Here is a 25,143-nt window from a genome sequence, read left to right as displayed (position 1 = left end):
ACAGGTCACTAAAATAACCCGAAGCATATTTACTGATCACTAAAACGACCCGAAGCACATTTACAGATCACTGAAATGACCTGTAGCACATTTACATATCATCAAATGACCAAAAATACATGTGCTGATCATTTAAGTGGCACGCAGTACGATTACAGATCACTGAAATGACCCGCAGTGCAGTTTCGCATCACTTAGGGCAACCCGCGACACATTTTCAAATCCGCGTCACATTCACAAAGTTTGCAATCACGCAGATTTCAGGCAAGTGTATCAAAGTTTCCATAAGGGGTGCTCTTCGTTTGATGATGGGTATGGGCTGTGTGCTGACGAATCGAAAAAGCTTGTAGACCCCCCCCCCCCCAGTTTAGAATTTCATCAAAATCACAACAGTGATACGATATTAATTCATATGATATTAATTAAGTTAATTTGCGATCCCAGATTCGGATTCGGACTTGAGACACGAATCCAATCGCAAGTCTTAAGGACCTGGCAACTCTGTCGTGTGGGTTCACTTCATTTGTTGCAACTGCCACGGTTTAAGTGAGAAGTAGGAATGGTTTTTAGAACGTGTCCTCATGATAACGATGTTGACAAAAATCCAATTCATAGGGTTTCAACCTATTGTGAATGCTTTTATGGGTTTCTAGATGGCTTTTTTGTGTAAATACTTGTTTTCGAACCTCATATTTATATTGTTTTATCCCATAGTGAATATGTAGATGGGATACACAGAGGAAAAATTAAAGCACAGAATCATGAGCAAATCACAGCAATATATTATGTAAAAAGAATTTGCATTTGTCTGCCATATTTTTGTTAGCTGCCCAAATATTGAATGTCCTGTAATTTCTTGGGATACCACAAATTATCAATTTTTTGAGGGATCTTGAAACTCTGAGGGAAGAGAAAAACATGTCAACTCGAGGGAATGTGAAACTTTGGGGAAGTGAAGTTTCATTTTATCACACCTACAACTTAAATGCCACTTTGTTGTATTTAGATTAAGAAGAAAAGTCCCACCTCTTTTTTTTCATTAGTTCAGATTGGTTTGGTTCCTTTTAAATAAAAGCAGTCCAGATAGTGTCGGCCGCGTAGTTAAAGCGCCACAACATGAGATACAGTGTGGGCGACAGAGATTAGCCATTCGCGAAAAGCGGAACACGAGAAAAGTGAAACAATGATATGCATATCAAAAGCACTGAATTATGCATTAATAGGAAAAATATACATATATGCGAAAAAAATGAAGAAAACACGCATTTAGAAGTGCGTAAACATGCACTTGAAAATATTTCAAAATATGACCTAAGAAAACAATAATAATAATCAATAGTTAATATATTTTCTGGAAAGAAATTTAAATAAATTTGATTAAATTCGTGTAATGAAAAGATAAAAATATCCCGGAACGTTGGCGCAACGCGATTAATAGAAAAAATGCTAAAAAATGCTCTCATTCTAAAATTTCAGTGATTTTATGCATTTATATGCATTACTTGGTCACTCACTTTATCATCGTGAAATGTTGGGGGTAAATGTCCAACTAACTCGATCACTCATGAGGTCGCTCATACGGTCAGGGCACTCGAAATGTGGCAGAGAAATTTCCTGACGGGAGGGAGTTTAATGTACCGGAGACGAGAAACATCCCGGGGGGCAAAATGCCTAGGGCAAAGTTTCCGTTAACCGGCCAGATGTAGCCATCCGAGAATTTCACGGTAGCACGCCCACCATTTTTAGCAAATAGCAACTTGACACAGAAAAAACTATTAGATTCCAAAAAAATAAAAAAAACGTTAAAAAAGTGGTCTGTCCACTGAAATCTGTGTTTCCGTATTTAGAGCTGTGAGATACCTTCCAGATCTAATACTAATGCTGCGCGTTATGATGCATTAAAAGAGCCGTCGTAACGAATGGTGTGGCCAAATTCAACATCCCAAAGTTTTACATAATTACAGAATTTATATTAAAAAAAATGCTGAAAAAACCCCTTTATGAAAGAAATAGTAATTTGAGAAAAAATAATGATTTTTCCTTAATTGATGAAAATTTATAATTAATGAAAAATAGTTACGCAATTCGCGGTAACTACAGAACTACGGATAGAAATAATTTCAGTATTATTGAGAATTGTTAATTGTGTAGTATTATTTTGGGGGAAATAATTTCATAATCGATGAAAATTTAAAAATTATGGAAAAAATATATTTTTTTCAATATTATCGGGACAAATTTCAGATTTCATAAAAGAAATAATTGATTAACAAATTAATTAATTAACGAATTTAAGGAAATTATTTAAAAATAAATAAAACTCTTCAAATTTAACGGAAGAAATAAAGCAACCGGTAATCTTATTGGTTGAATTTTTCAAGTTTTATAAAAGGTCTGAGAGGATAATGCAATTGATCCATATTAGTTGTGTGCGTATCTATGACGGTGTTTCTCAAGCTTTCTTTAAACATGGACCAGTAAAATGTCTGAAAAAAAATTTACAGATCACTTGTGTCCCGTATTTCGGGGCATTCCTGTAATTTTTATTGTTCCGACTTTTTTTTTAAATATATTTGTCCCGTTTTTTCAACGATACTTGTCTGAATAATTGATATTCACTAAAGTCATAAATACACACGCGCACACATCGTTTTCATACTTTATAAGTTACATTACGATAGTAATGGCAGAAATTCTGTGGTGTTTGTTCAGGACATGATATCTCCAAAAATGGCTTTTTGATCTAAAAGTAAGTCTCGCTAATTATAACTAATAAGAAGTGAGATAAATGCACAAATACGTGCGTACGGCTAAACAACATGCTGATGTATGCTATAAAAATTTGTATTTGTGTGTATGCTTTGCTTTATTTTTGATTTAAATGACAATGAAAATGCTTATATCTCAAAAATGCAATTTTGGAGTTATTTTCACGTTCTGACCAAACACAACGGAATTATAAAAACTCGTCTCATATTTGTCAGGTTCAACGTTTTGGCCACAATTTTTTTGAAATTACGTTGAGCCACAGTGGAAACTCTTAACGGCCCACGGCACATTTACAGATTATTTAAGAGGTACGCGGTACTTTTACAGATCACTAAAATGACCCGAAGCACATTTACAGATCAGTCAAATGATCCGCGGTGCAGTTTCACATCGCTTGAGTGGCCCTCAGCGTAGTCCCAGATCATTTAAGTGGCCCACGACGCATTTACAGATCACTTAAGTCACTCGCGGCAATGTTCGAGATCGCATGACTGGCCAGCTGTACTTTTTGAAATCCATTAAGTGGCCTGCAGTCCCCTAATGATTGAGCACTCTTGACTTAGGTGATCTGTAAATATTCCTGTGTCGGTCAAACAAGTGATCTGTGAATGTGACGCGGATTTGAAAATGTGTCGCGGGTTGCCCTAAGTGATGTGAAACTGCACTGCGGGTCATTTGAGTGATCTGTAAACGTACTGCGTGCCACTCAAATGATCAGCACATGTATTTTGGGTCATTTGATGATATTTAAATGTGCTACGGGTCATTTCAGTGATCTGTAAATGTGCTTCGGGCCATTTCAGTGATCTGTAAATGTGCTTCGGGTCGTTTTAGTGATCAGTAAATGTGCTTCGGGTTATTTTAGTGACCTGTAAATGCACTGCGTACCACATAAATGATCTGTAAATGTGCCGTGTCCGTTAAGAGAGCTTCCACTGTACCAATATATAGCATTTTCGATAAGTGGTCATATTTAAAAACGTATCATCCAGTGCCAAACACAAGTTTTTTTGCATATCTCACCTCCGCTAATGCATGTCGTAAATTTCATATTATTTGCATGCTTCCTTCAGGGTGTTGCATTTACGGTGGCCAGCAGTGTAATATGAGGTTGACTTTTATAATCCGTGTAATAGGAAAATGAATGTGAAGAAAACAAATATTTTTTGCACTGGCGGGGAGGAAAGGGTCCCATGTACACCATGGGACCCACGGGGCCCCAAAAAATTATAGAAAAACATAAATTATATATATGTATATAGGAGCTAGTTATTATTTTTTCCCCCTCTTTCTTTTTCTGTGCTTTACTTGATCCCGTAATGTTTGTTTGATTGGCGTTGCTCTAGGGTTGCGGGATTTCAAAGTTCATTCTGGGCCTGGAGGCGTTCTCAAATATTTAGATTATTTTTCAAGTGACCCATTACAACTCCTACGAATATTTTTATGCATATCTATATGAGTTGGATCAGTGACAATTTTTTCAAAACTTTTTTAAGACGTTACCCATGAACCATTTTCTTGTAAGCTGCAAAATATCTAAGCTCAGCATTACGTATAGTAGATGTAAAATGTAAAGGTGGCTACACACACACACACACTACTCTAATGAGACGTAGTCCCGCGTCACGACAGATTAGTCTGTAGCCACTACCTTAAAAGCTGAAACACACTACACTAACGTGACGCTGTTATCACGTCACGTCAGAAAAAATTGTGAACGCTAATTCGCGAAAATTCTGTGACGTTGAATTCATATGACGTGAAATTCCCACGTCACAAAATTTGTACGAATCAGAATTTACAACATCTCTGAAATTACGCCGAGTCACGTCACGTCAGTGTATTGTGTTTCAGCGTTAAGGCTCGTAAAAATGTGGCGGTCACCTTTGAAAAAAAAATCGTTCAGCACGGCATGATGACCATATTTCGTTAGAAAAATGTGGAAAACTAGATTTTTATGAAGAAAAATACGGGACATCACTGAGAATGTTGGCAAAATTACAAACTGTGTTAAAATTTCCTGAAAAAGGGGAGAGAAATGACGGGACAGTGGAAATCGCGGTGAATTGAACTGTAATTAACCGAAAAAATGCTGAGCATGGGGCAAACACGCGAGATGAGAATTTAATAATTATTATAGTCGTAATTATCAAACTATTTTTTACGATTTATAAAAATCACCTTCATTTACGGTTTCAGTAAAATTTTCAAATTCGAATTAGCTTCGTTGCAATGAACATGAAAAGTGCATAAATGAAGTCGGGACAATAAAATTTACGTGAAAGCACGAGAATGTCCCGTAAAATATGGGATATGTGGTCACCCTACTGATAACATGCTGTGAAATTTGGTGGTTCCCGTGGAATTGTTTCAAACATTTTACTTTTCCTGAAAAGATGAAAAAAACGCGGATTTATATTTTCAATGGCATTTCCACACGGTTGTCATAAGTGGCTTTAAATACATTTATTGCAATTTTAAAATTAATTTTCAATTAATGCTAGTATGCTGCTATATATTAAGGATGACCATACGTCTTGTATTTCTCGGAACATCCCGTATTTTCACGTCATTTTGGCCATCCCGTGACTTACTTACCTTTCCTTCCCAATCGTTTTTTACCTACAAATATCTCGTTACAAGACATGCGAATAATTGCATGAAAAAGAAAAATAAGATTTGCAGTGAAATTAAGGCGAGGCAAGTTGAGAATTTCATCCTCCTAGAAAGTTTTTACAAGCGATCGAAACCTAATCATCGGGTGCAGTGAAGAAAGACATTATAAATTGATCGGACGGCATTCTGCGTACCCTCTTCCTTTGTCATGGTTTTCATACTCAATCCATTCTAATTCTCTAGTATTTGTGTTTGATAATTACAAGACATGTGAGTAGTTGCTTTGATGATGTTACATGATACTTTTTTTATTTTCGTTTCGAACGCATCCTAATTACATAATTAATTATTGTAAAAGATTATACAGTTGTCTTGAATAGTTCCCGAAATGTCGTTCGGTTCTCACTTTGTCTATTGTTTTTAAAGAAATTTTAAACAATCCATTTATTTCCAGGGAGATTCAGGAGGACCCATACTTTTATTTCATCCCAAGACCATGGAACACATTCAAGTAGGTGTCGCTTCATATATTGTAGGGAAGTTTTGTGGAGAAAAACCTACAGTGTTCATCAATGCGGCAGCATATTCGGATTGGATCTACTTGAACACCGAGAGTGCCTCCTGCACACCTTGTTTTATCGATGTAAATTGAAACTATATAAATATAGTACTATATAGTATATATAAATATAGTCGCAGTGCCCAAAACAAAATTTTAGACGAAGTGAAAGAGGGCCCTCAACATGTTTCCACCAACGAAAAATAATTTTGGTGGAAACACGGACAGGGCGCAGCAATTGACGCAGTGCCGAAAACAAAATCTTAAGGTATGTCCACACGCATATACAAGTTGCTCAATGATGTGGCGCTCAATTTTGTACATCAGTGTGGACGCGTTCTGCGACTTGTTGTTCAACTTTCTATCTATGAAAAGTTGCAAGTCGCAGAACACGTCCAGACTCACGTACAAAGTCTCGCAATACGTGTTCTCCAACAATCGCTGAACAATTCTGCGACAGCTTATTCGTTGTATTTTTCGAGTGTTATACAAGCACTTTCACAAAATTTTTATAGTGTAATGCCGACATAAATCAGGTTTAATTTTTGTAGCAATTATTTTGGAATTTAAATTACGATCGGTGATTGTGCCTACGTCGGACAATGTTTCTGATGGCAATTGATGATGTCCCGTTTTGTACAGATTATTATTTAAGATGCCAGTTTACACCGAATTTTATTTTTCTCAATGAAATATGATCATCAGGTCACACGTGAATATTTTTTCTCGTGAAATACATTTTTGTTCACTGTGATTTGCAGTAGCCCTTTATTTCCACACCATTCAGCAATTTTAGCAGTAATTAGCAAATTACATTTGAAGCAATGAATTGCAACTTTCTACTAAATGTAGTGATATCTCGTGTTCATGATTGCAATTTTGTTGCATTCCCCCTCGATGATGTGGGTAACCTCGGTACGAAGGTATGATTTTATTTGAAGCCGTATTTTAATGTCTATTTCAAAGGGTGAATAATTTTATCGAGTGTCCACGCTGACCACTTATGCCATCGTCGCGGACCAGAGGTTGAGAAATGCTGCTATATTGTATTCGTAGCTATGAACGCCCCCCCCCCCCCGTCACTTCATGGGAAGGGGATATTACCCACTCATGGAGAAACTGGTCAAAAATGCCAACAGAAATAAGAATATAAAACATAGAAAAGATGTCGTTGTGTATCTACGGATGGGATACAAAATGAGTTACAAGGAGATGAGTACACATCGTACAAACAACTGAGCTAGCTAAGACGAGCCAGCGACACAAACACCAGACATGATCCTACTCTGTTCCTTTCGAGATATAAGCATATTACCTATCTGTTAGGAGTGTTCTCCTAACACGCAGGTCACCACGTCGATTCCCAATCCCAAGACAGCAGCAACCGGGGAACTACCACCCACGAAAAAAAAAAAGACCTACAAAAACACCCGAGAGGATCGCAAAAAGCCACCATCGATCCCGAGAGCAACAGAATGGGCCCGACTTTCAAATTCAATGGCACATTGTCAAGTGATCCGTATGAGTTTCTTTTTTTTTTCGTAGAGGGGGTATCTCTTAAATGATCTGTAAATGTGCCGTGGGCCGTTAAGAGAGTTTCCACTGTACCAATATATAGCAGTTTCGATAAGTGGTCATATTTAAAAACGTATCATCCAGTGCCAAACACAAGTTTTTTTGCATATCTCACCTCCGCTAATGCATGTCGTAAATTTCATATTATTTGCATGCTTCCTTCAGGGTGTTGCATTTACGGTGGCCAGCAGTGTAATATGAGGTTGACTTTTATAATCCGTGTAATAGGAAAATGAATGTGAAGAAAACAAATATTTTTTGCACTGGCGGGGAGGAAAGGGTCCCATGTACACCATGGGACCCACGGGGCCCCAAAAAATTATAGAAAAACATAAATTATATATATGTATATAGGAGCTAGTTATTATTTTTTCCCCCTCTTTCTTTTTCTGTGCTTTACTTGATCCCGTAATGTTTGTTTGATTGGCGTTGCTCTAGGGTTGCGGGATTTCAAAGTTCATTCTGGGCCTGGAGGCGTTCTCAAATATTTAGATTATTTTTCAAGTGACCCATTACAACTCCTACGAATATTTTTATGCATATCTATATGAGTTGGATCAGTGACAATTTTTTCAAAACTTTTTTAAGACGTTACCCATGAACCATTTTCTTGTAAGCTGCAAAATATCTAAGCTCAGCATTACGTATAGTAGATGTAAAATGTAAAGGTGGCTACACACACACACACACTACTCTAATGAGACGTAGTCCCGCGTCACGACAGATTAGTCTGTAGCCACTACCTTAAAAGCTGAAACACACTACACTAACGTGACGCTGTTATCACGTCACGTCAGAAAAAATTGTGAACGCTAATTCGCGAAAATTCTGTGACGTTGAATTCATATGACGTGAAATTCCCACGTCACAAAATTTGTACGAATCAGAATTTACAACATCTCTGAAATTACGCCGAGTCACGTCACGTCAGTGTATTGTGTTTCAGCGTTAAGGCTCGTAAAAATGTGGCGGTCACCTTTGAAAAAAAAATCGTTCAGCACGGCATGATGACCATATTTCGTTAGAAAAATGTGGAAAACTAGATTTTTATGAAGAAAAATACGGGACATCACTGAGAATGTTGGCAAAATTACAAACTGTGTTAAAATTTCCTGAAAAAGGGGAGAGAAATGACGGGACAGTGGAAATCGCGGTGAATTGAACTGTAATTAACCGAAAAAATGCTGAGCATGGGGCAAACACGCGAGATGAGAATTTAATAATTATTATAGTCGTAATTATCAAACTATTTTTTACGATTTATAAAAATCACCTTCATTTACGGTTTCAGTAAAATTTTCAAATTCGAATTAGCTTCGTTGCAATGAACATGAAAAGTGCATAAATGAAGTCGGGACAATAAAATTTACGTGAAAGCACGAGAATGTCCCGTAAAATATGGGATATGTGGTCACCCTACTGATAACATGCTGTGAAATTTGGTGGTTCCCGTGGAATTGTTTCAAACATTTTACTTTTCCTGAAAAGATGAAAAAAACGCGGATTTATATTTTCAATGGCATTTCCACACGGTTGTCATAAGTGGCTTTAAATACATTTATTGCAATTTTAAAATTAATTTTCAATTAATGCTAGTATGCTGCTATATATTAAGGATGACCATACGTCTTGTATTTCTCGGAACATCCCGTATTTTCACGTCATTTTGGCCATCCCGTGACTTACTTACCTTTCCTTCCCAATCGTTTTTTACCTACAAATATCTCGTTACAAGACATGCGAATAATTGCATGAAAAAGAAAAATAAGATTTGCAGTGAAATTAAGGCGAGGCAAGTTGAGAATTTCATCCTCCTAGAAAGTTTTTACAAGCGATCGAAACCTAATCATCGGGTGCAGTGAAGAAAGACATTATAAATTGATCGGACGGCATTCTGCGTACCCTCTTCCTTTGTCATGGTTTTCATACTCAATCCATTCTAATTCTCTAGTATTTGTGTTTGATAATTACAAGACATGTGAGTAGTTGCTTTGATGATGTTACATGATACTTTTTTTATTTTCGTTTCGAACGCATCCTAATTACATAATTAATTATTGTAAAAGATTATACAGTTGTCTTGAATAGTTCCCGAAATGTCGTTCGGTTCTCACTTTGTCTATTGTTTTTAAAGAAATTTTAAACAATCCATTTATTTCCAGGGAGATTCAGGAGGACCCATACTTTTATTTCATCCCAAGACCATGGAACACATTCAAGTAGGTGTCGCTTCATATATTGTAGGGAAGTTTTGTGGAGAAAAACCTACAGTGTTCATCAATGCGGCAGCATATTCGGATTGGATCTACTTGAACACCGAGAGTGCCTCCTGCACACCTTGTTTTATCGATGTAAATTGAAACTATATAAATATAGTACTATATAGTATATATAAATATAGTCGCAGTGCCCAAAACAAAATTTTAGACGAAGTGAAAGAGGGCCCTCAACATGTTTCCACCAACGAAAAATAATTTTGGTGGAAACACGGACAGGGCGCAGCAATTGACGCAGTGCCGAAAACAAAATCTTAAGGTATGTCCACACGCATATACAAGTTGCTCAATGATGTGGCGCTCAATTTTGTACATCAGTGTGGACGCGTTCTGCGACTTGTTGTTCAACTTTCTATCTATGAAAAGTTGCAAGTCGCAGAACACGTCCAGACTCACGTACAAAGTCTCGCAATACGTGTTCTCCAACAATCGCTGAACAATTCTGCGACAGCTTATTCGTTGTATTTTTCGAGTGTTATACAAGCACTTTCACAAAATTTTTATAGTGTAATGCCGACATAAATCAGGTTTAATTTTTTTGTAGCAATTTTTTTGGAATTTAAATTACGATCGGTGATTGTGCCTACTTCGGACAATGTTTCTGATGGCAATTGATGATGTCCCGTTTTGTACAGATTATTATTTAAGATGCCAGTTTACACCGAATTTTATTTTTCTCAATGAAATATGATCATCAGGTCACACGTGAATATTTTTTCTCGTGAAATACATTTTTGTTCACTGTGATTTGCAGTAGCCCTTTATTTCCACACCATTCAGCAATTTTAGCAGTAATTAGCAAATTACATTTGAAGCAATGAATTGCAACTTTCTACTAAATGTAGTGATATCTCGTGTTCATGATTGCAATTTTGTTGCATTCCCCCTCGATGATGTGGGGAACCTCGGTACGAAGGTATGATTTTATTTGAAGCCGTATTTTAATGTCTATTTCAAAGGGTGAATAATTTTATCGAGTGTCCACGCTGACCACTTATGCCATCGTCGCGGACCAGAGGTTGAGAAATGCTGCTATATTGTATTCGTAGCTATGAACGCCCCCCCCCGTTACTTCATGGGAAGGGGATATTACCCACTCATGGAGAAACTGGTCAAAAATGCCAACAGAAATAAGAATATAAAAACATAGAAAAGATGTCGTTGTGTATCTACGGATGGGATACAAAATGAGTTACAAGGAGATGAGTACACATCGTACAAACAACTGAGTTAGCTAAGACGAGCCAGCGACACAAACACCAGACATGATCCTACTCTGTCCCTTTCGAGATACAAGCATATTACCTATCTGTTAGGAGTGTTCTCCTAACACGCAGGTCACCACGTCGAGTCCCAAGACAGCAGCAACCGGGGAACTACCACCCACGAAAAAAAAAAGACCAACAAAAACACCCGAGAGGATCGCAAAAAGCCACCATCGATCCCGAAAGCAACAGAATGGGCCCGACTTTCAAATTCAATGGCACATTGTCAAGTGATCCGTATGAGTTTCTTTTTTTTTCGTAGAGGGGGGTATCTCTTTAATGATCTGTAAATGTGCCGTGGGCCGTTAAGAGAGTTTCCACTGTACCAATATATAGCAGTTTCGATAAGTGGTCATACTTAAAAACGTATCATCCAGTGCAAAACAGAAGTTCTTTGCTAGTTTTATAAAAGGTGGCCAGACGTCCCGGTTTTTAACTAATCACTGTCACGACATCTGTTTGTGTCGGTTCTTGTCATCGCCTAATCAAATCACGGCACGATGACCATATTTCGTTAGAAAAATGTGGGAAAATTATATGAACAAAAGTACGGGACATCACTGAGAATGTCGGCAAAATTACAAACTGTTAAAATTTCTGAAAAATTAACGGGGGTGAGAAACGACGGGACACTGAACATCGCGGTGAATTGAACTGCAATTTACCGAAAAAATGCTGAGCGTAGCAAAGAGTGACCGAGTGATTGAATGTGTGAGTGACCACATGATTTACTAAGAGAGTGATCATATGGTTAACCGATTTATTACATCCGGGACCTCTTACTAATTTGTTTATACTCCTGGGAGAGACAAAACACAGAGGGAGCAAAGAAAAGTCGTCTGCTCTCTCTCTCTCTGGTGGCGGGAAATTTCAAGCCTTTTGATTGGTTTTGCGTCTAATCCGGGGATTTTGAAACTTTGTGTATTCCAAAGAGCGAGAGGAGAGAGGAGGTGGAAGTCACGTGGGGTGGGGGGGGGACTCGGCTGAAAACAGAAACATTTCATGAAACATTAAAATCATTTGAGATCCGTTTTTAAATTTCTGCAAATTAATTGCACGGAGAAAATTTAAAACCAATTTTTTGTAAAACCTATGCATTTGCATGTCTTTCTTCATGTTAATGTTATTTAAATGGGGGGGGGGGGTTTACGGAAAAGATATTCTATGCATTTGGCAACTTTCATAAATTTTGAATTCTCGTCATTTATTAATCATCACCATCCTGATGCTAATTGACATCATAATTAATTAATTAATTAGTCATTCAAATTCGTGGAAATTAGTAAAATTGTGAATTTTCTGATATTTATAAATTTGCCATCCTAAATAACCCGAAGCACATTTACAGATCACTCAAATGACCCAAAGGACATTCACAGTTCATTTAAGTGGTACGCAGTATGTTAACAGATCACTAAAATGACCCGAAGCACGTTTACAGATCACTTAAATGACGCAAAGCACATTTACAAATCACTAAGTGACCTGCAGTGCGAATAAGACATTTGTTGAAAAATTATAAACACTAGAAAAATAAAAACATTTTTTTTTACCCTTAAAATTAAGAGGTACGCAGTACATTTACAGATCACTAAAATAACCCGAAGCACATTTATAGATCACTTAAGTGACCCGCAGTGCAGTTTCACATCACTTAGGCAGCCCGCGGCACATTCACAGATCACTTGTCTTCGACCGGCACAGGAATATTTACAGATCACTCAAGTCAAGTATGCTCAACCATGAGGGGACTGCAGGCCAGTTAATGGAATTGAAAAAGTACAGCCGGTGACTTGTGTGATCTCGAACAGTGCCGCGAGCCACTTCAGTGGTCTGTAAATGCGTCGTGGGGCACTTAAATGATCTGGGACTACGCCGAGGGCCACTCAAGTGATGTGAAACTGCACTGTGGGTCACTTAAGTGATCTGTAAATGTGTTTAGGGTCATTTTAGTTATATGTAAATGTAAAAGTGGAAACTTGAGGATATTTTTGTGAAAAGAGAGAAAGAAATATTATTCTTGCTAGTTTATTTTTTATATGCTCGCGCACAAAACAGTGAAAACACGTGGGGTTACGTGCCCTGCGCTATCAATGAAAAAATACCACAAAAAAACCCTCAAGACGTTATACCGGAGTAACTTTTAGTGGATTCTTGCATAAGGGAGGAAACAAATGTACACATTCTATTGAAAGAAGGATCGACAGCAAAACATTAAAGGGGTTGAGGAGAGAAGTAACAGTTTCTTTGATAACATATACAGTGCAATCTCCCGATAACGGACACCAATGAGATCGAAAACTTTGTCCCCTAAGAACTAGTAAAACCACCTTTTGAACATTATTCGTGGAATGAATTTGAAATTCTGATCCCATTCCTTCTATAAAGGGGAGTCTTTTATGGGAGGTTCCGCTGTATGTTCTTAAAGCTAAAGTAATGGTAAGAAGCTGATTTTTTCCAATTAGCCCCAGCACTGATAGAATAAAGAGGATTGCGATCATTGGTTTGAATAAAATTGATTCCGTGGGATACAATATACACGTATTTTCAGAAAAGACGTTATTTAAGTGAATCGTCGGATTTCTGAATACCGTTAAAGAAACAACTTGCATTTAAAAGCCAATTCCTTTTGCAAATTAGAGCACGATTTCGATCGACAAGAAAAGCGACATTTCTGATAATTATTTTCTCGCAAACCTTATTTTAAGCTGTAGAATATTTCTCTCTGGCTCGTCAGGTGTCTCTGGAATTGGCGGGAAATTTCAAGCCTTCTTATTGGTCATTGGGCCATCTTTCACATCCGGGAGCTCTCACTAATTTATGCTCCTGGGAGAGGCACGTCTGCTCTCTCTCTGATGGCGGGAAATTTCAAGCCCTTTGATTGGTGTTACTTCTAATCCGGGGATTTTGAAACTTTATGTATACCAAAGAGCGAGAGGAGGGAGGGAAGAGACGGAGAAAGTCGGGGGGGAGAAGGGGGGGACTGGGATCAATATAGAAAGAAGCATTTCATGAAAAACATTAAAATCATTTGAATTTTTTTTTTTTTATTTCAGCAAATTAATAAGAGAGAAAATTTAAAATATATTTTTTGTAACCTGTATGTGTATGTGTGTGTGTGTGTGCATTTACATGCGAAACTTTTTTTTTTATTTGCTTCTTCATGTCAATGTTATTTGAATGGGGGGGGGGGGAAATTTCGAGAAAGATATTCTGTGCATTTCGTTTGAAATTAAATTTTTTTGTCACTCTATTCACAAATTTGTTCGTGGCTCTCCTCTTGCAAGATTTTCATCCGTGGCCCCCTGGAATATCCTAGGGACCCCGGTTGAGAACCACTGCTATACAAGACGCATAGCAAACGGGGGGTTATGACATTTTACTGGTGAACCGTTGATCATTGAATTATGCTTCCAGTTAGAGAAGGTTTCCAAATAATTTCCGACTACAGGTAACTTAGCGAAACATCGGTATATATAACTCGTGTTCTTTGCTTTAGCTAAATTTTTTGATTTCATAGCATTGAAATTAACAGAAATTGATTATAATAACATATAAAGGTGTTTTCATTTGATGATCTTGATCATTTTTGTCGAATCGCCGATGATTTTTGAAACTGAAAATTTTTCTGCCTTAAAAGGACGGTTACACTGATGGCAGCAAAGGAACAATTTGGTATCCAAGGCATTGCACCGAGAATCAGGCTCGATAGGTGATATATAATTGGAGATAAAGTTTCACGAAACAATAGCTCAAATTCTTCGTGAGTATAGTCTGGAGAAACATTTCAAGTTTATGTATCTATAAATAATTCTAATAATACAAAATCAAAAAAAGGAAAAAAATAAAACGAAAAACCAAAAAACCGAAGGTAAGTGTCAAAACTGTGTTGCTGAGACTTTATAAGTAAGGTTGAGGCTGTAGAATGGATCAGTGCAAAGTTTTATTGCAATAAATCCAAAAGCGCACTTCCATAACTACCATCATATCTTGAATTACAAGTATTTTCCATTCGAAAATTTTATAAAGCTTGACATATTTTACAAATCATATGTTACATCATTTTTATTCGTGAAACGTGCAATGAATTAACTACATTCTCGATGTATAAATCACTGATCATTGGTATGACATAAATGGCAAGAGGCCGAGAACGATGTTTCACGCAAATGTAAAATGTTTAGTGGAATATCGCGCTATCTAATGACAGAGGGTCCCGACAGCTTTGCAGGTGCCGAAAACAATTTCGCCTCTGAAACGGACGGAGGGTCTCGCACATTCCGCTCTTAGATGGCTCTGGAAAATTTTATTTTCACTAATATTATTTATCACGGCTTATTCCAAAGCAACTCAACCAACGATTGCTGCTCCACCGACACGGGTATTTTTTTTCAAGTTCGGCACACGTACAGATGGTGCCAAGGTATGAAAACACACAAATTTCAACCCCCTGCTGCACGTCACTTACAGTAATTTGCAAGTGAACTACGTGCCACTTAAGTGAACTGGGGTTTTGCCGCGGGTAGCTCAAGTTATTTGGAAATGTCCAGGTGGTCTGGAAATGTGCCTACAACAGGAGTGCACTACCTTTTCAGTCCGCCGGCCAGAGATATGCGGTATCTCTACCTCTCGCAAATTGAATTCTTGTATTTATGGGTGACCACGTGACCCGTATTTTACGGGATATTCCCTTAATCATGATCGTCCGAACTTTTTAAAAATGTCCCGTTTTTTCAACGAAGCTTACTAGAATTTTCAAAATCAAGAAATTGAGGTTATTCTTTCATGGCATAAATTAATGCATTTGACAATTATTTTGGCTCTGATGACAGTTTTTGCTGTAACTTTGCTGCCTTCGAAAACATTGATTTTTGGCTATTTTCTGCACACGAGGGCTAATTAGACCGGGACCTACAATTTATTGCCGATTCCGAACGGCAGGCTTGTTTCTTATACTCATCGAGAGGTTCGTACGCTAACCGTTCGATGGGGGCCCCCTGCGGTAGCAATTTCTTGCTGCGGTCAAGTCGCCGTTTTTGTTGTACCCCCTGTGTCAGGAAAGATTTCTGACAAGGACAAACCGGTTATCGAACTCCCGACACCTCTAAACATCCTTTGGTACTTTAGGCGAGTATCTTATCGACCGGGCTACCGCGCCCAACACATTTATATGTTATTATAATCAATATCTGTTAATTCCAATGCTATTTGCAGGCAATGAACTGAAAATTTATCTTCAATAAATTGATTGCGACCCACCCTCTAAGCCATATAATGACAAATCGCATAAAGGCCCTTATCCTGCCCTCCTCAAACCTAATTTTGTAAAAAAAGTTAAAAACTCTCTCTACACCTGCAGACGCCAGGTAAGATCGTAAAAAGTGAATTTTCCCCACACTCCACTCTATAGTAATGTGCTGCCATCTAATGTCCAATTTAAAAGTTACTCACGTGGTGATGATGAAGTTTAAAGTAAAAAAAACTATATTCCTTATTCCACTCAGTTCCTTACAAACAAAGTTCATAAACTGAACTGGAAATTTAAACTGGAAGTTCGGTTATTTTATTTGAGCATAAGGAGACGTCCAAAACAAAGAACCTCTTAATGAGCAGACGACAGACGGTTTGTTCGGTTCCCTGCAAGCCAAGCTCACAAACAGAACTGGCAGTTCAAACTTCCAGTTCAGTTATTTTTTCAGGACGCAAGGAGACGTTCAAAGCAAGTGACCTGCAGAGAAGCAGACGACAGAGATTCTGAGGCTTGCATCGAGCATATATTACCGAAGAGAGCAAGTATGCAGCCGCCTCGACTGCAGCGCCATCAAATGCAAGGAAACTACGTAACAAGGTGAAAACAAAGCTCGTTTGCCCATAGAAATGTACAGTTCGGTCTCTAAATATTGCGTTTTAAAGATTTAAAAAAGGATAGGGAATTCTCATCTAAAGGTGAAAAAAGATTAAATAATTTATTTCATTAATACTGGAATCATTTCTTTCATTAATGTGGAATAATTTGTTTTACCAATTGAATTTTCCTTCATCAATTCTGGATTTCCCTCCATTAATTCTGACATTTTCCTCCATTAATTCTGGAATTTTCCCTAATTAATTCTGGAAATTATTTTCTTTCATTAATGATGCAATTATTTCCTTTATTAATTATTATTTCTTTCATTACTTCTGGAATAATTGCTTTCATCAATTCTGGATTTGTTTCTTTCATTAATGAGGAAATTATTTCTTTCATTGATTCTGAAATTATTTCTTTTATTAATGCTGCAATTATTTCTTTTATTAATGCTGCATTTATTTCTTTTATTAATGCTGCAATTATTTCTTTTATTAATGCTGCATTTATTTCTTTTATTAATGCTGCAATTATTTCTTTTATTAATGCTGCAATTATTTCTTTTATTAATGCTGCATTTATTTCTTTTATTAATGCTGCAATTATTTCTTTTATTAATGCTGCAATTATTTCTTTTATTAATGCTGCAATTATTTCTTTTATTAATGCTGCATTTATTTCTTTTATTAATGCTGCAATTATTTCTTTTATTAATGCTGCAATTATTTCTTTTATTAATGCTGCATTTATTTCTTTTATTAATGCTGAATTTTTTTCTTTTATTAATGCTGCAATTATTTCTTTTATTAATGCTGCAATTATTTCTTTTATTAATGCTGCAATTATTTCTTTTATTAATGCTGCATTTATTTCTTTTATTAATGCTGCAATTATTTCTTTTATTAATGCTGCAATTATTTCTTTTATTAATGCTGCATTTATTTCTTTTATTAATGCTGCATTTATTTCTTTTATTAATGCTGCAATTATTTCTTTTATTAATGCTGCATTTATTTCTTTTATTAATGCTGCAATTATTTCTTTTATTAATGCTGCATTTATTTCTTTTATTAATGCTGCAATTATTTCTTTTATTAATGCTGCAATTATTTCTTTTATTAATGCTGCAATTATTTCTTTTATTAATGCTGCAATTATTTCTTTTATTAATGCTGCATTTATTTCTTTTATTAATGCTGCAATTATTTCTTTTATTAATGCTGCAATTATTTCTTTTATTAATGCTGCATTTATTTCTTTTATTAATGCTGCAATTATTTCTTTTATTAATGCTGCATTTATTTCTTTTATTAATGCTGCATTTATTTCTTTTATTAATGCTGCAATTATTTCTTTTATTAATGCTGCAATTATTTCTTTTATTAATGCTGCAATTATTTCTTTTATTAATGTTGCAATTATTTCTTTTATTAATGCTGCATTTATTTCTTTTATTAATGCTGCAATTATTTCTTTTATTAATGCTGCAATTATTTCTTTTATTAATGCTGCATTTATTTCTTTTATTAATGCTGCAATTATTTCTTTTATTAATGCTGGAATTATTTCTTTTATTAATGCTGCATTTATTTCTTTTATTAATGCTGCATTTATTTCTTTTATTAATGCTGGAATTATTTCTTTTATTAATGCTGGAATTATTTCTTTTATTAATGCTGCATTTATTTCTTTTATTAATGCTGCAATTATTTCTTTTATTAATGCTGCATTTATTTCTTTTATTAATGCTGCATTTATTTCTTTTATTAATGCTGCAATTATTTCTTTTATTAATGCTGCATTTATTTCTTTTATTAATGCTGCATTTATTTCTTTTATTAATGCTGCATTTATTTCTTTTATTAATGCTGCAATTATTTCTTTTATTAATGCTGCATTTATTTCTTTTATTAATGCTGCAATTATTTCTTTTATTAATGCTGCAATTATTTATTTTATTAATGCTGCATTTATTTCTTTTATTAATGCTGCAATTATTTATTTTATTAATGCTGCATTTATTTCTTTTATTACTGCTGCAATTATTTCTTTTATTAATGCTGCATTTATTTCTTTTATTAATGCTGCATTTATTTCTTTTATTAATGCTGCAATTATTTCTTTTATTAATGCTGCATTTATTTCTTTTATTACTGCTGCAATTATTTCTTTTATTAATGCTGCAATTATTTCTTTCATTGATTCTGAAATTATATCTCATTGATTCTGAAATTATTTCTTTCATAGATTCTGAAATTATTTTTAATGAGGAAATTATTTCTTTCATTAATGATGAAATTATTTCTTTTATTAATGATGAAATTATTTCTTTTATTAATGCTGCAATTATTGTTCCATCACCCCCCCCCCTAGAAATTTTTTTTCTCCCATCGCCCCCCACCAACGCAATCTAATCCATAGAATCTTATGTTATGCCCGTAGCTTCTACCCCCCCCCCCCCCGGAGCATTCCATCGCCCACGTTGGGAATCACTGGTCTACGCCGTCTACTGTGCTGTTCAGTGCAGTTGACCCGTGCGTCGACTGTCGGAAACGGGAAATCTGCCTGAACTATGTTCGTATCGTTACGATGGTTTCGGCACTCCAAAAAGCAACGTTCCCTCCAATTTTTCCTGCGCCGATCTGTTGGTCTGTGTGAGTGAAGGCAATCTGTAATATGCACCAATAGTATGTTTAGTCGTTTCGCATGCGCTGAAAGCTTTTTCAACGTGTGAGTAACTTGTTTCTTCTAGGTGACGTAGGAGCTCTGACACGAATAAAACATTGGGGTAAAGGGAGTCTTGAGTTCCCGGGTGTCCCCATATACGACCCGCAAACGGCGTATTCAGAAAGGGTTTGCATTGGATATTCGTGAATTACAGAGGGATTCGGTGAAATCACAAAGTTGCTTGGAGAAAGTGGACTAAGATGACCTGAGGCCCTTAGTTCCGGTGTCTATGGGTGGTGTAATTTCAATTACATTTAAATTAAAAAAATTCAATTAAATTCAGTAATTAATTTACAATTAAACTTTTTTTAAATACAAATAATACATTTTTTAGTAATTTTTTATCGGGCTTCTTTTTATGATGATTGTGGAGTAGTTTGTGTAGCTCCCCTCGTGGTGAAGCTTAGGGGCCGTTCAAGTATTACGTAAGCAAATTTTTGGCCATTTTTGACCCCCTCCCCTGTCAGCAAAAGTAAACAAAACGCTGACACCCCCCCCCCTTGTCAGCAAAATTTCGTCATCAGCTGTGCCCCTCTGAATCCTAACGCATATTTGTGGGATCAGAGATTTTTTTCAATTGAAATTTCGGAAAAAACTACCTTTATATGTATTATAATCAATTTCTGTTAATTTCAATGTTATTTGAAGGCCATGAACTCATAATTTATTTTTAATAAATTCATTGCCACCCACCCTCTAAGCCATATAATGATAAATCGCATAAACGCCCTTGGCCCGTGGACCAAATATGGCCCTGGAGGTTATTTGATGTGGCCTGCCCTCCTCTCAAACCTAATTTTGTAAAAAATAACTAAGCGGCACATTTACAGACCGCTTAAGTGTCCCGTGGAACAATTCCAGAGCATTTAAGCGGACCGTGGCGCATTTTTCAGAGCACTTAAATTAACCGAGACATATATATTGGTGACACATTTGGAGATCCCTTGAGTGACATGTGACGTAGTTTTAGAGCACTTAAGTGGCCCGCAGTGCGGTTTTATATCACTCAAGTCACCCGCAGCATATTCTCAGAGTATTTGAATGATCCGCGACATATAATTACGAATCACTTGAGTGATGCGAGGCACAGTTCCAGAGCACTTAAGCGATGCGAGGCACAGTTCCAGAGCACTTAAGCGATGCGAGGCACAGTTCCAGAGCACTTAAGCGGCCCGGACACATTTCCAGATAACTTGGATCCGCGAAAAATTTAGAGATCACTAAAGTGGCTCTGTAGGGCACTTATCAATAGGGGGGGGGGGGATGTTACTTCAGGTGCCCACAAACTATCGAAAGATTTTTCTCGTTTTTGGTGCACCGAGTTGTTTGAGAAAGGTTTGGCGAAAATTTTTTGGCTTCGGTGGGTGGAGGTTTTCTCTCTTATCTTTTCATTTCCCGTGCAAACGGGGCTATTGAGTTGGCGTTGAGGACAAGGTGATGTCTTTTTGAGCAAGTACAGAAAATTCAAAACCCAGCGCGCATTTCCCGGGCGCGTGCAACAGTGCAGTTGACCAAGTCTATATATGCATGTTAAATAGTCAGAGGTCAATTCCAAAAAAGTTGGGAACCCATGGTCTAAAAGAAAAACCACAATTCGAGGCATTGAATAGGCGATCATTAATGTCGACAGCTCATTGCGACACCCTTGATAAAGGCTAACACTTGAGACCCACTTGTGGCGTACACTTTGAGTAACATTGCATTATCGGATTGAGAGAATGAAAAAAAAAAAAACATGTTGAATTTAGTGAAAACCACGTGACATGTGGACATGTGTATTTCTGAGACAAGATGAGCATGTGGCATGAGTTTATGCGTTAAGTTTTCACCTGCCAGAGGATTATCCTTCGGTAATTTTCATCCAAACCCACTTTTCATATATTCCTGAACAAATTTTCATTTATGTAAGTTGGCACGTTTGGCAGCTTATACCAAAAAGCGAAGTGTCCGAGATATAACGTTGAACTGCTTGGTAGCTCTTTTTGTGATGTTTTAACTTTTCTTGCAGGCAAATGAAGATCGTCATCAAATTCACCAGAAGAAAATTAGCAGTTCTGTGAAAGTGAATAGACCGTTACAGCATCGAGTCAAAGAATAAGATATTGTAGAACAAAACGACATTTTCTGCTTTCGGTTTCATTCTGTGTTTTGATGTCCTTTAAAACATCGATATGGATGAGTTATGCGCTGTGGCAACAACCGCAACAGATAATACGGGTGAAAACAAAACCCACTCTGAGAAGAAGCAGCAGTTCGAGTGCGTGATTTGTAATAAGAAGTTTCATGAGAAGAGTAATTTGAACCGTCACATGAAAGTTCATAGCGAAGACAGACCGTATGCGTGTGAGGTTTGCGGCAAAACCTTCAAGCATAAGGAGAGTTTCACCACTCATAAAAGGCTCCATACTGGAGAAAAGCCATATGAATGTAAATTATGTGGCAAAAAGTTTTCGGACATGTCCAATTTGATTAATCACAAAAGAGTCCACAGTAAAGATAAGCCTTATGGGTGTGACGTATGCGATAAAAAGTTCGCGGCAAACACTTTATTACGCTTGCACAAAAGAGTTCACACCGGAGAAAAACCGTTTGAGTGCGATTTGTGTGGCAAGAGATTTGGGTTTTCGTGCACTTTAACAATTCACAAAAGACGGCACGCGGGAGAAACGCCGTATGAGTGTGAATTTTGTGGCAAGAAGTTTTCGGACGTGTCAAACTTAATTCACCACAGAAAAGTTCACACCAAAGAAAAGCCATATGAGTGTGACTTATGTGATAAGAAGTTTTCGACAAACTGTGGTGCAGGTAAGCATAGAATAGTTCACACTGGAGAGAAACCATATGAATGTGATGTGTGTAGTAAAAGATTTGCGGCCTCGCGAACTTTGAATGTTCATAAAAAAGTTCACACTGGAGAGAAGCCACATGAGTGCGACGCTTGTGATAAAAGATTTAGACAAAAGATAGGTTTAGAAAATCACAAAAGAGTACATTCTGGAGAAAGACCATACGAATGTGAGTTTTGTGGTAAAAGATTTACAGAACACTCTGGTTTGAAGCGTCACAAAAAAGTGCACACTCGAGAAAAACCGCACAAATGCGATACTTGTGATAAAACATTCGCGGAAAAACAACAGCTAGATAATCACAGAATGGTCCACACTGGTGAAAAACCACACGAGTGTGAATTTTGCGGTAAAACTTTTAGCACCAAATCTAGTTTGAATGGTCATAAAAAAATCCATACGAGTGTAACTAGTGGTGAAAAACCATATGAGTGTGGGATTTGTGCTAAGAGATTTGCACGTATGTCTGGTCTCAACAGCCACAAAAAGGTTCATGCTATAGAAAAGCCGCACGAGTGTGAGTTTTGCGGGAAGAAATTTTCGTTCAGCTGTGTATTAAAAAACCACAGAAGAGTCCACACCGGGGAAAAGCCGTATAAGTGCGAGTTATGCTCTAAAAGGTTTTCATTTTATTGCGTTTTGAAAACTCACAAAAGAATCCACACAGGAGAACGACCGCATGAATGTGAGGTTTGCGGTAAGACGTTTTACGATATGTCTCATATAATTAGACACAGGAGAATACATACTGGAGAAAAACCCTATGAGTGTGATCATTGCGGTAGGAGATTCACATGTAAATCTGATTTAAACAGTCACGGAAAGATGCACACCGGAGAAAATCCATTCGAGTGCGAGTTTTGCCACAAGACGTTTCGTCGTAACTCCTCATTGAAATACCACGAAAGGAGTCATGGTGAAAAAAACTCACATGAATGTGCAGTTCGCAACCAACGTTTTAAGGAGAACTTTTATTTGAACAGACATAAAATAGTTCATCCTAGAGAAAAGCCCCATGCTTGTGAAGTTTGCGGTGAAACTTCCCCTTGCAAGTCTGATTCAGGTACAGGTAGACACGCAAAATTCCACACCAATGAAAATTCATACGAGTGTGACATTTGCAGAGAAAAGTTTACGGAAAGCTCGAGTTTCAAGGACCACAAAAAAATCCACTCCATAGAAATGCCATATGCGTGTGAAAATTGCGGGAAATCGTTTTCAGTTAGCTCTAGCTTGAAAACACACATGATGATACACTGGCTTGAGAATGGCCACGAATGAGTATGTTTATTGTAAAAAGTTAGTTTCTAACTTATGTCGATTCTGAAGGAATCGTTGAACATATTTTTTGATGCAATAAATTTTGCTACGCCGAATAGTTTCCACTGCTTCTTTTGGGACACATGGGCTCACTCGGGCCTCACAAAAATCAGATCTGGAAATTTTCGTGAGTAATTTTCCAGAGCCTCTGGGGAAAAAATCAGTTGGCTTGGGGCCCAATGATATTCTTAAGACGGTCCTGCCTACAAACGCTCTCATCTAGCAAAGTGTTTTTCCAAGTTCAAACATGCTACAGCAGCGTTTCTCAACCTATGGTCCGCGGAGATGGTGTAGGTGGTCCGCAGGCAATTCAATTCTAACTGAATGGAAAGTTATTCAATTGTTGTAACTGATATTATAGAGTAATATCCATATGGATTCAAAAATAAAAATTATACCTTCATACTTAGGTTCATCAAGGAAATTGTGATCCTGAATACGGGATATCCCTAATTTGCAGCCCAAAGATGCAATATATGACAAATTTGCTAATTACTGCGAGAAAGTGGTTAAGGGTGGGGATATATAAAAGGTAGCTCTACAAATCGCAGTAAACAAAATTTGACACGGGAAACACATTCAAATGACCCGAATACTGTAAAATACGGGATGTCGCCAATTGTCTTTAAAAACTGCAATAAGTCAGCAAAATACCCAATTGTAGTTAAAATTGAGGAAACCCAGTTTAACTTGACAATATGAGATGAATATTTGTATTTATACCGAAAATTATCATCTATATATATATATAAAATAGATTTTCTGGGTTTTTTTTCCTCTATACAAATCTACAATTTTAGATCGATCGTTGCCAAATTTTGCATATATATACCAAACGGGACCCGACTTGATGGGGGGGGGGGGGGGTTCTCGGCCTCAACAACCACTTTCGGAATGTTTACTTTGGTTATACCGTGGTTTCCTACCAATGCGTTTCAGACATTCATATGCTTTCACAATGGTTTGTCACTTCTTTAAATCATATCAGTATATGTATTATAGATTATATATGCCTTTATAAGGTTTGTCACTTTTTCAATTCTCCCAGCAATTGAAAGAAACCCGAGCAGCACCGGGTATTACAGCTAGTAAGTTATAAAAACACTGTTTATTAACGAAAAATTTAGTGAACATTATAAATTTAAATAAACGTCATTGAAAATACGTATGTATAAAAATATATAAAAAGAAATTCAGAACCACTAAAAACACAGAAATGCTCCGTAATACGGGATGCAAGTGGTCCGTCGAATTGTTTCAGACATTTTACCGGTCCTTGGGTTCAGAAAAGTTGAGAAAACACTGTTCTACAGTATTTATATACAAAATAACCCTTAGGTAA

The 25,143-nt window shown here is 36.8% G+C and overlaps 1 protein-coding gene across 1 annotated transcript; it reads left to right on the top strand.

The window, feature by feature from the left end:
* Window positions 1–21,806: 21,806 nt before the first annotated feature.
* LOC149065113 (uncharacterized) lies at window positions 21,807–23,849 on the top strand. Its single transcript, XM_089254268.1, has one exon. It carries the CDS (start codon window positions 21,807–21,809, stop codon window positions 23,760–23,762), a length of 1,956 nt encoding a protein of 651 aa, XP_089110394.1. The 3' UTR covers window positions 23,763–23,849.
* The last annotated feature ends 1,294 nt before the right edge of the window (window positions 23,850–25,143 follow it).

Source organism: Pholcus phalangioides, unplaced genomic scaffold (genome assembly GCF_987345545.1).
Source record: "Pholcus phalangioides strain wild (caught in Gottingen) unplaced genomic scaffold, Ppha-v1.0 ptg000041l_1, whole genome shotgun sequence".
NCBI lineage: Eukaryota > Metazoa > Arthropoda > Arachnida > Araneae > Pholcidae > Pholcus > Pholcus phalangioides.
The sequence above is the reverse complement of the archived record's forward strand: the minus strand, read 5'-3'. Positions and strand labels throughout refer to the sequence as shown.

Coding starts and splice junctions, on each gene's coding strand:
- LOC149065113 (XM_089254268.1), top strand. CDS start 21,807: ATGGATGAGTTATGCGCTGTGGCAACAACCGCAACAGATAATACGGGT.